The sequence below is a fragment of the Notamacropus eugenii genome, chromosome 6, assembly GCF_028372415.1.
Source record: "Notamacropus eugenii isolate mMacEug1 chromosome 6, mMacEug1.pri_v2, whole genome shotgun sequence".
Classification (NCBI taxonomy): Eukaryota; Metazoa; Chordata; class Mammalia; order Diprotodontia; family Macropodidae; genus Notamacropus; species Notamacropus eugenii.
Window position 1 is genome coordinate 47064201 of NC_092877.1, and position 13727 is coordinate 47077927.

The window sequence follows — 13727 nt, forward strand, 5'->3', positions numbered from 1 at the left end:
GAGTCTTTGGTTGGATTCATGACAAAAGGTTCATGCTGACGTCCCTGAGGTCCTGGTCTGGAGGCAAAGGGTGGAGTTGTGGTCTGGACCTGGTCTCGTGAATGTAGCATGGACTTTTGGGGTTGAGGTGGGCAGGGTATCTCATGAGGACACTTCCCACTTTTATTTCTAGATAAAGATGCCCTTGAAGCAACAGTTGTGAGTGGTACCTAAGGACACAGTGTGACCCAGGCCAGGATGAAGGAAAATGAGAAGGAAATTCAAGTGGCCCATTTCACAGTGGACAACCAGGATATCTCCCTGTGGCCCCGAGGTGAGTTCAGGAGGGTCCACTCTGTTCTCCTAAACATGCAGACCTTCCTCATTCCCTCTTTTTTGTGCATTCCTGTATTTGACCTTCTTCTCCAGCTAACTTGTATATCTTACATTTTAAAATATTTAATTTTTAATTTACTATTAAATTTAAATAATAAATAATATTTATTCTCTGTATTCTGAATATAGGTAATATAGTATATATATAGAATATAGAAATGCATACATAAAATGTAGAATGCAGAAATAATAGAATAAGATAATCTTACCTATGAACTTTTTGTCAACTCAGTTAAGTATTAAGTGTTTTTATGTGTCAAACTCTGGGTATATAAAGAAAGCCAGCTGATCTCCTGGTAGAATAACAGTGTCTTCTTTTTTCGAGTCAAGCAGGGCTAAGCCCAGGGTCACATAACTAGTAAGTACCTAAGGCTAGATTTGAATTCCTGACTCCAAGGATGGTGGTCTATCCACTGAGCCACCTACCTCACTGTCCCAGAATGCCAGCTTCTTGAGAGTAAGGATTGTTTCATTCTTTGTATTTGTAACCTCGACAATTAACATAGTGCCTGACCCACAGGAAGCTCATTGATTAATTAATGCGTATTTGGGCCTGGTTCTTCTACAGACTTGCTTTCTTTTTTTTCTTCTCCCAACAGACCCTCCTCCAAAAAAGGAGTCCCCTGCAATCCCACGGACCTTGCCTTCTGTCTATGTGGCTCTTTTTCTGTTGGCAGTGGGTTTTGTTGTCTTCCTCCTGACCATGATCATTCTCTGTAAGTGAATGCCCTTGAACTCCCATGATTCTTGGCCTTTCCCCAGCTTGGGAGAGGAAGGGCTTCTTCCTTGCACACTCACAGATAAAGTTACTCCTCACCCCACTGAGGCTTTGTCCTGTTCTTGGCAGCCACCCATTCCTAGTCCTATTTCTCTTTCCCGTATGCCCGCATCTTCTCCTCCTTTTCTTCTTATTTTTCCTCCTCCTTCTCCTGCAGGCTCCTTTCCCAGGTCTGCTCATCTTTGCCCTCCCACTGCAGAACTGACAGTAAGATCCAGAGCTAGAAGGGACATTAGTGACTATCCATTCCCTCATTTTACAGATGAGGAAACTGAGCTCCAGAGAAATTAAGTTACTTATCTTTGTCCTCTGGCTGCAAATTCCCATACTTTCCCTTTTCCTCCAGACTCTTTCTTCAGTCCCTTGCCTCTCTCTCCTTATGTTTCTTTCACTAGTTTCATGTACCCCCATCTTTGGTTCCTACTACATGCTTGTGTCCTGTACCCCATTCTCATGGCTCCCTACATCCTCCCCTGGTCCTACCTCTCTGCATTTAGGGACTTGTCTGTGACCCCTGGTGGCCCTTCTCTTATGAGCCCCACTGTTAGCTATTCCTTTGTATGAATCCTTATACCGTATAACTTAGGCACAGGCATAAGTGGGGTATGATGAAAAAAAGTACTTTCTGAGGTCAGAAGAGCTGGGTTCAAATCCCTCTTTGGACACCACCTGTGTGACTCTGGCCACGTCAGTTAGTCTCTCTGATCCTCCATTTCCTCATCTGTGAAACGAAGGGGTTGGAACAGACAAGTCAACCCTCCAGCTAACCTTATAATTTTTTCCTCCCCAGATCCCCAGTTACTGGGAAGGATAAATGATGTCAAGACTTCTGTCCAAATGCTCCAAGGCCGTGCGGAGAACACCAGTGTCTTTCTCAGCTCTGAGATAAGGAAGCTGAGAAACAAACTGGAGGATTCCCGTACCCAGGTCCAGACGCTAAACCGCAGCCTGGGGAATGCCAATATTCAGATAAAGCTATTAAGTGCCAAGCTGAGGCAGGACACGGAGCAGCTTCAGGTATTGAGGAGCACTTGGAAAGAGCTTGAGGATTTAAACAGCCAGATTCCAATGCTGAAACAGGATTTGAAGAAAAGTAGGGAGCTAACTGCTAATGTTGAGCAGCTCAGGAAAGACCTGCAGACCCTGGGGGCATCCTTGTCACAGCAGCGTGAGTACTTGGTGTCCCTGTGGGGGAGGACGGTGTGGGAGAAGCTGCTCCTGAAGCTTCAGATGCTAAGGATACTGGGGAAGTTGGATCTAGGGTCAGCAGAGCTCAGGCAGGAATTCTGAGATGGAGAAAGGGACCCCAACAGGGATAGAGAGCCCTGCCATGGTGAAGGAGGATGTCCCACTGGGAGGTTGGAGAAGGCTCCGGGATCCTTCAAATGAAGAGGCCCTGTAGAAGAAAAAAAAGATGACCTCTGGACTGTGACTTTAAAAATGAAAGTCACTGGAGAACTGTCTGGTTTTTATAGCCCCAGTTATTTTACACCAGGTCACATTATCAGGTGGAGCATGGGCTATCCCTTGCTGGCTACAGGGAGAGTCAAGTAACCTATCCCCTTCTAAGTTTCAAGATCTGGACTCTGCCACTGGTTTTCTGTGTGAGCTTGAGCATGCCCCAGCATCACAAAATCTCAATGGTACAAAGAACTTCGAAGGTGGTCCGGGCCACCTCACACCTGAACAAGATCTCTGAACGAACCTTGAATTTGGAGTTGACCTTAGCTTTTGACCTTAGTTCAAATCCTTTTTCAGTCCTTTACTACCTGTGTGACTGTGGGAGAGTCACAACCTCTCTGCACCTCAGATTCCTCATAAAATGAAGGGGCTGGACTTGAGGCTTTCTAAAGTCCCTTTCAGCTTTAAATTTATAATCTCATGATGAGGGATGCCTCTAGTTCCTAAGGCAGCCCATTCAACTTTCAGATAGCTTTAAATATTAGGAAAGTTTCTTTATATCAAGCCCAGATTTGACTATTTTTTCCACTTCTCCCCATTGCTTTTTATTCCATACTCCTAAATTATCCCCCTGCCCCAGAAAAGAAAAAGTCTAATCTCTTTTCCATGAATCAACTTTTCTTTTATTTTTGTGTATTTAGTATTCTATTTTTCCCCAGTTACATGAAGAACAATTTTTAACATTTGTTTTAAAAAATTTGAGCTCAAAATTCTCTCTCTTCTTCCCTGCCCCCCCCAACTGAGAAGCAAGCATTTTGATATAGGTTATACATGTGTAGTCATGCAAAACACATCGATAAAAGTCAATGCATCAGCTTTTCAAATACTGAAGCCTCATCTTCTCTTCTTTAGCTAACCTTCTCCAGTTTCACCAGTCCTCAAAGGACATGGTCTCAAGATCTTTCCTAGTTACCTTCTTCTTAATACTTTTCAGTTTATCAAGGTTTTTCCCAAAATTTGGTGCCCATGATCAAACACAATACTCTTATATGGTTTAATTGGCCAAGGCAAGGAAGAATACAGCAGGATCAGCAAATCTACATTGATCTTGGAATCATAACACTTGGGTGTGAAGCTTGTCATAGCTGCTTACCACCTGAATGACTCTGGGCAAGTCAATCCATCTCTGGGCCTCAGTTTTTTCATCTGTAAAATAATAACAATAGCTAGCCTTTACAAAGTATTTTTTTTATCTTGAGTATCACCTTCCTAGTAGCCATTTTTTGCTCCATCCTTTTCAGTTTAAAGTTCATTTTCCTTTTCAGGGAAAACAAATAAAATATGAGCTGGGCAGCTCTGTCTTCTCTCGTAATTAGTTATCATCACCCCATTCACCCCTTACAGGTAGTGGTCCTAGCCTTTCTTTGAACTTTCTTTTCCCCCAAAACATAGCTTAGAAACATCTCTGCTCATCACTCTTTCGACCATCCTTAGATTTTCTTGGCAATCTCTACTTCTTCTCAGTACATTCATTCCTTGCTTCCTGCCCCTGTTTCCTTTGGCTCACATATTTTTTCAGCGATGTACATGCGTCATTAGGTTGGCTAATGATGCACATACAAAGTTCTCTTTAGGCAAGCTTTCCTTTTCCCCATCAGGATTGTTCCTCCACAATTCCAGATTTCATTTTTGATAATTTCTCATCCTTCCTGCGATGACTTCCCTTGTAGAATTTAGGTCACAGGATGCTTAACTATACTTTGTCTGAACCCTTTGAGACATGTTCTTCCTACAGTGAATATCAGACTACATCAACTTTTCTCTTATTCTCTATCACAAATCCAGTATGGAGTGGCCATTTCTCCTCAGGGTTCCCATTATTCCCACCCCAGCAATTTGTTCCTTCTTGCTGATGAAAATGAGATAAAAGGAATAGAAATTTCCTTTACTCATTTCTCCACCTTTTGAAAGATAAAATTATTAAGGCAAATGGAAGGATAATTGAAGTCTCCCACATATCAGGCTATTGTGCCAGTTTCATGATTGGTTTCTGGAATGCATCATCCATTTCTTTTATCCATCCAGGTAGTCTATAGAAGATTCCAATGACACAAGTACTTCTATTCTTGCCGCAACTGATCTTCACCTAAATGTCCTCCAACAGGCTTCCCCACCCCTCCATTCCTCTGCCTCTTGGAATTCTTAACCTATTACATTCATGCTGAAAAAAGTATATTCTTCTAGACTCATATTCCAGTCCTAGGTTTCATTGTACCAAAGTTCTGTGATAAACATGGGATTAAATTTGCCTCCTTGCACTAGGTTCTTTATCGACTTCAACTGTTTTGTTTCCTGTTATTTGCATATTTGAGGCCATGAGTTTTATTAATAGTTCTTTTCTTGACTTTTGGTTTCCTATGAATTACTGAGGGCTTCTCCTGCTATGCTTACCACAGTGTACCACCTCTTCAGCTTAGTGGGTTTATGGAGGCAGTATTCTCCCTGGCTCCTCTTCTTTTTCAATTTAAAGCCCTTTTGATTAGATCTGTAAGATAGCAGTAAGAGACATTTTTTTATAAGCCCTTGTTAGATGCATTTCATCTCTGTCCAGGAGTATGCTGTCCTGCATTCTAAGCCATTGTCCAGAAACCTTAATCCCATTCTCAGATACAGTCTTTTTAACTAGCTATTCACTTTTTTCAGTCTACCTTTTTCCTTTGAAAAGAAAGCCTTGCCTTTGATCACCAACAGTAATAAAAGCACTACTTAGATTTTCTTCTTTTTTTTTTTTAAGTTCTCAAAGACAAAAGCTTTTATTATTTCTCCCAGCAGCTCATCCTTTTCTAATAAGATAGGATTCAGGCCAATACTTGGGGAGGAAGTTAAAAGTCACAGGATGATTTACCTCAAATCACTAAAGACTATATTGAGCTTACTTCAGTTTTTAAAAAAATAAGTTATTTCAGCTGTTCTTCTACAGCACAAAACATTGCACGAATCTCCCTTAGGAATTTAACAGAATCAGTTCTTAGTCTCTATGAGCTTAGCGTGCTACCTATTGCTAAAGTGAATAAAGACCACTTATTCATCTACTGGAGGAAGCAATGATTTCACCACTCAGCAACCAGCCACAATCCTTTCTGAAAAGAAAAGTTCACTGGTAGGACGTAGCAGACCAAATCTTCTGCTTCAAGCCCTTAACCAAAAGACTAATACCTTTTAAATATCTTTTACATAATGTCACAAAACAGAAGACAACAAACTTCCAACAGACTTTTCCTGTTAAACTACTGCCTCTCTAGGCCAAGAAGAAAGCAGGAAACAGGGCTCCTGAACCAGTGCCTTGATTCTGGAGTTAACAGTGTTCTCTAAGAAGCTGTTAGTACCAACAACTAAGATGGAAAATAGGAATCTTCTTTACCAAAGAAAAGAAGCACCAAACAGATAATTATCTTGTATAAAATATGCAGAACAAAGTCTACTAGATTTTAATTATTTCCCTTGCCCCTGCAGTCTAGTTCTGTAGATCAGTAATTGGCTGTAGTCAACTGTACTTTGAGAAATCATTCAGACTAACTTTGGGATGTTACAGAATTAACTTCCTGCATTAGAATGATTCAAGCTTTGCAAAAAATATTTAAAGAAACAATCACTGCCTCCCCAGGAATATTATCCTCAGTAGAACTGTAAATGGATGACATCTTTCCTATGCCAAGTGCAAGGCGGATAAGGAAGAGAAAGAAAAGTAAGATACTCTCTCTACATAACAGTGAGTTCACCAGGGAAAACAACTTTGCTCATAAGAAAAAGGAACTTTAGAACCCTGTAGGAGTCAACACATTCATGTCTCTTGGTTTGATGTTATGGGTTCGTGGAGGTTGTTTCTTCCCTTCCATCACTGGAAGGTCCATCTTAGGTGGCTTGCAGGTTGCTGGGTCTTCTCCAATTCTAGTAGCCTGAACCCGAATGAACTCCATTGGTGATGGCTTCTGAGTACCTCTGTAGGACTGGACACTGAAACCAGTGTCAGATTTCTGAAGAGTTCTTGGTCCAAAAAGACTCCATTTTTCAGATGAGGGTTTGTCTCTATCTCCATTTCCAGAGTCCATGCTGCTGACATCTAGGCCAGGTAAGGAAGTAGAAGATCCATGAGTAAACCAGCTTCTGGGCTTTTGCTTAGGAGAAGAATGGGGTGTATTACTTGGAGAAGACTAGGTTGAAGCAATCAGTCTATCTTCTTTTGTCATTTCTCCATTTTGTAACTTCAATTTATGGACTGCCTCTGCTACACAGTGGTACTTGGTTTCTTCTGTGGTGAGGCCTTTATGGGGAGTATATCCAGCGTCTGTCAACCCTGCCTGCTGCTCAAAGCGCTGGATGCTTTCTTGTGTCTGCTTTGCAATTAGAGAATTCATGATGATGTGTGTAGCCTTGGCCTTCACCACTGGGGCCTTGTTCATAACCCCCTCACTGGAAGCTGAGGGGGTTACGGAGAAACTATTTTCTCCTTCCTCAACCTTGGAAAGCTGTTGGTACTTCCGATCTGGGATGACCGGCTTTTTCCACAGAACCTTACTGCACATGTCAGATGAAGGTGGAGTCATCGGTGTGGGATCCTCCAGGACATCATCATAACTGAATGCCCGACGATGCATTCCAATTGGCAAAGACATCTTGCCTAGAAGCCCACCTGTACTGTGCTCAATAGCAGGCACATCTGGCTCTCTGGATGATGCCATGAAAGACTGTGATCCAGGTGTTTCTCTAGATAGATATCCAGAACTCTGATTCCCAGCTGGGTTTCCGTGAGGAGGGGGTGGGATGGAGAAAAGGAGGGGGGAGAAGAGACCGTCTGCAGCCCGAGGCTCCGCCACGGACAGGAAACGGAGACTAACAAGGTTCTAGGACACCGTCACTCCCTAAGCGCCCAAGCACCAAGCGAACCGAGGCCATGACGCAAGCCAAGACCCAGACGGACCTCAGCCAGCAGAAGTAAAGCGAAGCCAGTACTTAGATTTTCAAGGTCAGTCTCTCAGTCAGTAAGCATGTATTAAAAGAGTGCCAGGCACTATGGTACGTGCTGGGTATACAAGGAAAGGCAAAATAATGTCTTCAAGGAGCTCACATTCTATTTGGGGAGACAACATGCAAACAATTCTAGACTTAGAAAATCTCAGAAGTTTATTGTTGTTGTGTTTGTCCTTCGTTCTCAAAGAAGACTATGACATCAAGAGGATGACATGACTTGCAGTTGTCTTTGATTTGAGTGAGAGAGGGCTGTGTAAGGTCATCAGCCTCACTTTCTTCTCCTGAGCCATCTGGGTCCAGTGGCCTGCTATTCATTAGGATGGCTGGAAATGACCCAGGATGCAATGTGAACCCTGGCGCTTTCAGGCTAAGGTCCTATAAAATTCTCACTTTGAGTGAGATACACTCATTCTATGAATAGACTTCTTTAAGTAGTTATTCAAGGGTTGGGCCAGTTAATCCAAAAGAAAAATCAAACTGAGAGGAGAAGCCCTTCAGGGTTCCTGGGTAAAGCGTGTGTGTGTGTGTATGTGTGTGTGTGTGTGTGTGTGTGTGTGTGTGTGTGTGTGTGTGTGTGTGTGATACTGTGGGCTGGAATGAGTACTGAAGGAAGCAAGGGAAGCCAGGAGAAGGAGGTGAACAGGGAGAGCATTCAAAGAATGAGAGACAGACAGCAGAAAGCTGAGCAGTTGGAAGATGGAGAAGGACTAGCAAGAAGACCAGTGTTGCCTGATTAGAGAGTAGACCTCCATTTTCTAGATTCCTTCTAGTAGTATCATTTGTATGCATGTGAATCACCATGAGTGGTTGTAGTCTTCAGGTCTGATGAGTCTTGGGAGGTTCTCTGTTACATCTTGGATAGCTGCTCCAGCAAGAGAGTAGCCCTCTCTTCTTATTATCAGGTGAACAAAAAGCCACTTTAGTAGCCTTCAGTAGGGTATCACCAGTCACCACTGTTTGTCCCTTCTTCCTCAGATCCTTATGTGATGGTCTTTCACTTGTCAACTCCTGGGGCTTTGAGTCACTATCCCTTGGAGAGGGAATAGCAGCTTCTTCCTTTCAAGAATTCAGCCCCCCCTTTATTTTGTGGTGGTGGGGGGGAAGATTCTCCTATCTGTTGTTAAGCTCCAAGTGTTCAGTGGTCTTTCTTGAACTTCTACTCTGCGCTCTATCTTCTGATGTAGTTCCCAACTTCCCTGTGCCTTTTCAGATATTTTTTCTTTTTTGTTTTCCCACTGGATCCCGTTTCTCCTTCCCCATGCTTAAATAGAGCTTTATTCTCCTTGTTAACCTGGAGAACGTGAATCATTCTTAGAGTCTTGATCTTATTTTCTAGAAGGAAGATCAGTCTGCTCTTTGAGGGTGGATAAGTAAGAAATACAAATATCACATGCTCATTACAGGGCACTGCAAAATTCACCCCGTTCTCCATACTTTCTGGAAATGATATCCTCATTCCTTCCCCCACCCTTTTGCTCCCCTTTGGAACATGGCAACACCCTGTTTGAGGGCATCTTTGGCTCCAAAATGCTTTCTTCTGTCCCCGTTACCACCTCCTGACCCCTCACTCCAGTGACATGGTTACCACATCTAACTTCCTTTTTCTTAATTTTGTTTTGCCAGCTTGTCTTGTGAACTTCCTAGTTCTCTTCATGTTCTTCTCTTTGGTTCCTCCCACTTCCTTCTACTTAACTTCAAGCTTTTCTCCTCTCTCAATTCTAAATCTTCTTCAGCTGGAATTTTCTTCAAGCACTCTTCAAGTCCTTCCCAATTTTCCATCCCCAAAAGTCTTTCCATCCCAAAAGGGATTCTTGATCTGGGGTCCATGAGCTTTTTTTTTCATTTTGATATGGATATATTAGTATAATTTTAATATACTAATATATTTTAATATATTTGGGTTTTTATTATATTTTTATATAATTTTTAAAAATTTTAATGTTAATATAATTGGTTTCCTTTGTAATCCAACTTTTAAAAAAAACACATTTTAAAACATAAGTCCAAGAAAGGGTCCATAGGTTTGATCAGATTGCCAAAGGGATTCATCACACAAAAAAAGGTAAGAACCTTTAGGCTAGATGATCACTTAGGAGCTTCCCAGTCCTGACATTCTGTGAATCTATTAGACTCCCTTAGAAAAAGGATCCCCTGCCCCCCCTTGCTTCCTGGACCACTCAGTATCATGGCACTAGAATCAAAGGTCCTTAAGAGATTTTTTTCCATTACCCCTATGTTGGGCCTGTGGGAAAGTTCTGGAGTTTCTTGAGGTCCTGAGGACCACTTGGTCCAGCCCCTGTAAGGATAACATTGCTTGCCAGTAGAGAATTTCCCATCTCTGGACATCCTCAAGTGAAGATGGGATGAGTACTTGCTGGGCATATTTCAGTGGTCATTCCCACCCAGGTGTGGGTTGGACTCTGTGTCTTCTGAGGTACCTTTAAGACTTAAGATTCTGGGCTCCCGGCAATGTGAAATTTCACTTCGACCTTGTTCCCCAGGTTACATTCTGGAGATGGCCTCTCAAGACTGGAGATTCTTTGGAGGGAACTTTTATTATTTTTCTACCATGAAAAAGTCTTGGTATAGTGCTGAGCAGCTCTGTACCACTCGAGATTCTCATCTGACCTCGGTCACTTCAGCAAAAGAACAGGTTGGTGACCAAGGGGGTATTTGACACAGAGGATAATGAAAGATAGTGTGGTGTAAGGAAACTAGTGCTGGATTTAGAGTTAGGAGATCTGAGTTGGAATCCTGACTCTAAAACTAACTAGCTGCATGATCTGGGATAACATTTGGCAAGTCCAGGGATTGTTGTAAGAGAACCATTTTGAAAATTTAAAACTGTATAGAAGGGATCATTATTTGTACTAGGAAGTGGGAGGGAAGTAGAAGGGAAAATGTCCCATCTATTCACATCGGGAAAATAGAGCCTTCCTCACAAATACCTATAGGAACACCTACCAGGGGGAGGGATCCTTCTGACTCAGGGCCAAGGCCAAGGAGAAGGCCCTGAGCAAGATGACAGCATTAAGCCCAAGTGTCCCTTACCACAGCAGGCTCTGAGCTTTTGCTGTTTGACTTATGGGCCTTGGAAAATGGGATTTTCTGACATGTAATAATGTGGGAGCTTATAGCAAGTTCTTCTGTAAAGTCTTCCTCATTGACTCTTTTCCCCCAGTGAATTATATGCTCTGGTCTGCTGCCCAGATCACCTACCCCAAAGCTTCCTTCTATTTCTCCAACCAAATCTCCATTTCAAAACTGGATCTGTGTTCATCATAAAGGGGACTTTGGGCTCTGCAGTTATCCCTTCTACATTATGACTTTCCCCATCAGAGTTTCAAGTGTTATGAGTTAGCATAAGAAATTAAATGGGAAATTTTGGAGGAGCTTTGCAAAAGCTGCAGACAACACAGAACCTATGACGAAATACTTAACCCAAATTTTACAATAAGTTACTGTAAACATCCCATAAAAGAAAAAGAAGAAAGTCAGGCTTCTCTGGTACAAAGGGAGGGCCAAACAATTTTATGAGGATTTCCAGATCATGGGGGTGTTATGCCCCTAGAACACCAGTAATGTGGAAGGGATAACTATAGTCTCTGAGCTCTGGTTCAGTGATAAAGCAGAGGCATGGTCATAATCAATGGTCAGGCTGATGATCCCTGATCTGCAATAACTTGCATATATCACCTGGGGCTCAAGGAAATTGGTGCTAAGTCCTGTGATGGTCCTCTTGGTCCTATGCCAGGTTAGAGTCTTAGCATGGGCAAAACTAGAGAATACCAATTTAGCTTTCCTTTTGTCCTCAGGAATTCAATTCATTTGTGTTTAGAAGTCTGGGAAGGTCCGAGATCCTGATCTTAGGTGAGATAGACAATCTGCCTCCATGGAGCTCTCAGCATAGTGGAGGGGCTAAGACATAAACAAGGTAACTTAGATACACAATATGGAATGCATTGAAGAGGTGTTTAAAAAAAGTGTTACCTGGAGATCCCCTTTGGAGGCATTTACACAGAGGCACAGACACATGTACAAACAGAAAGAGAGACACATTTTTCTTCTCCCAACTCCATCCAGTTCCTCTCATTCAATTAATGACATTTCATTTTGTAGGAGTTTCTTCAAAAGATAACCAAAGGAGTTTCTTATTGGATTGGCCTGACAAAAATAGGATCTTCTGGCACCTGGCACTGGATTGATGGAACCCTCTATATAGAGAGGGAGAATGCTAGGTGAGTCCACAATCATGCCTGTTCTCTCCCTAGTCCTTTCTTTTTCCATGACTCTTGGTAGATGCCTGGATCCTGGAGGCAGGGCCAGAGAAAAAATGACCCTATCTTGTCTTAGGCTCTCCTAAGGCAGGGCCCTGCCCTGTGAGTCAGGAAACAAGGGCTTTAGGCCTAGAACTAGAGCCCTCACTGGCTCTGTGATCTTGGCCAAGTCTGCTATCTCCAGGCCTTCATTTTCTCATTTGCAAAAATTGAAGATTTTGGAGTAGATGATCCCTTCTAGCTCTGAAGGTCTGTGCTCAATCTTTTAAGGTACCTTTCATTTCTGACAGTCTATATCTTGTTTGTATGTGGTATGTGTGTGTGTCCACATGTGTATGTATTTGTGTTTAACATGGAGGCCAGAGCATTTCTCAGGTTTGACTTTGGCAGGTTTGGTGGACTCAGAACGAAATTTCTTTTGAGCTATCTCCTGCTCTTCTCTGTAGCCTCAGTAGACATGATCTTTCTAAACAATTCTTAAATAGTGACAAAATTTGAGATCAACAGACCTAGGGCCTCTTGGGATCTAGACTGCTGCTTCCCCCACCTTGGATTTGGTTTTGAGACCAAAGGCAAGAAATGGAAAGGCGTGCTATGATATACTCTTTTCTCATCAGGTTCTGGATCAAGGGGGAACCCAATGACGCTGGTGAAAATGAACGCTGTGTAGCTGTAGAGAAGTCGTCTCTGATGTCCTGGAATGATATAGCCTGTGACCGGGAGATCCAATTCATTTGTAAAAAAGAGTCAAAGTCACTGGAGACTGACCAGTTCCATAATGAAGTTCTATAGAATCCTCTCAGCTCCTCCCAAACTCAACATAAAGATGTTGCTCATCCCTCCAACATCCACAGGGAATTTTCTCCTTAGATTATCATGTTTTAATGTCATCAAAACAGTCTGGAACCTGCATATATCAACTGGGACTCACTTTGCCTCACCAAGCTGGGGGAAGAAAATAGAGAAGGAGATGGAGAGAAAAATGACATTGAAGGAACTGGGCTGGGGTTGTCTGGAGAAGGTCCTGATGTTTCTCTTACTTGAGATTTCACTCTTTCTCACAGTGACACTGCCATTCACCAAGTTCCCATGTTCCAAACCTTGTGCTTGTGGTTGACTCTTCTCTCTTCATCACCTCTCTATGTCCGGGCAGTTGTTCATTACTATCTATATCCAGCTTCCTAATATCTCTTCACCTTCTTCTCTATGCCCTTTGCTACCACTTGTACCAATGAGGAAAAGGCTCTCATTGCTACCCATCTAGACCCTTACAATAGCCTCCTGACCTTTTTCTTTACCTCCTCTAATTTCCCCGTTTTTAATCATTATTTATACTATTGCCCTAGTAAACTTTCTTTGGCATAAATTTGGTCATTTTACTGCTCTACTTTGCCTAAAATAGACACCTAATAAATTCTTACTGAGTCAAATGAAAATCTCCAGTGATTCTTTATTGCCTCCTGAGTAAACATCAACTGTCTTACATTTAAGGCTTTCCACAAACAAGCACCATTCTATCTTCTATTGCTCCATGCAGTCTAAGCATCCAGTCAAACTAGTAATCTCTCTGTCCCCAGACATGCTCTGTGTTCACCTAGCTCTCTGTGCCTTTGCTTATACCACTGGTTATATCTAAAATGTCTTACCTTAACTTCCTTTACTGGATCAGAGGTGGCTAATGGGACATGAAAGCTGGCTTCAAGTGTTCCAAGGGCTCTTATATGGAAGAGGGATTAGACTTTTTCTTTGCCCCAGAATGAAGAATTAGGGCCAATGGTTATTAGGAGCAAAGAGGAGCAAAGACTTTTGGCACTGGAGGAAATAAAGTTTAGATAAAGTATAGTACTAATAGGGAGAGAGACACAAAC

At 42.3% G+C, this 13727-nt stretch overlaps 1 protein-coding gene and 1 pseudogene across 1 annotated transcript; one reads left to right on the forward strand and one right to left on the reverse strand.

The window, feature by feature from the left end:
- The first annotated feature begins 202 nt into the window (after window positions 1-202).
- On the forward strand, window positions 203-13289 carry CD207 (CD207 molecule). The gene is made up of 6 exons (XM_072619897.1): window positions 203-313; window positions 975-1091; window positions 1944-2321; window positions 10084-10235; window positions 11702-11820; window positions 12477-13289. The coding sequence occupies exons 1-6, from the start codon at window positions 238-240 to the stop codon at window positions 12649-12651; spliced, it is 1017 nt and encodes a 338-aa protein (XP_072475998.1). The 5' UTR covers window positions 203-237; the 3' UTR covers window positions 12652-13289.
- LOC140510949 (putative monooxygenase p33MONOX pseudogene) lies at window positions 6319-7412 on the reverse strand (annotated as a pseudogene).
- Window positions 13290-13727: the final 438 nt, after the last annotated feature.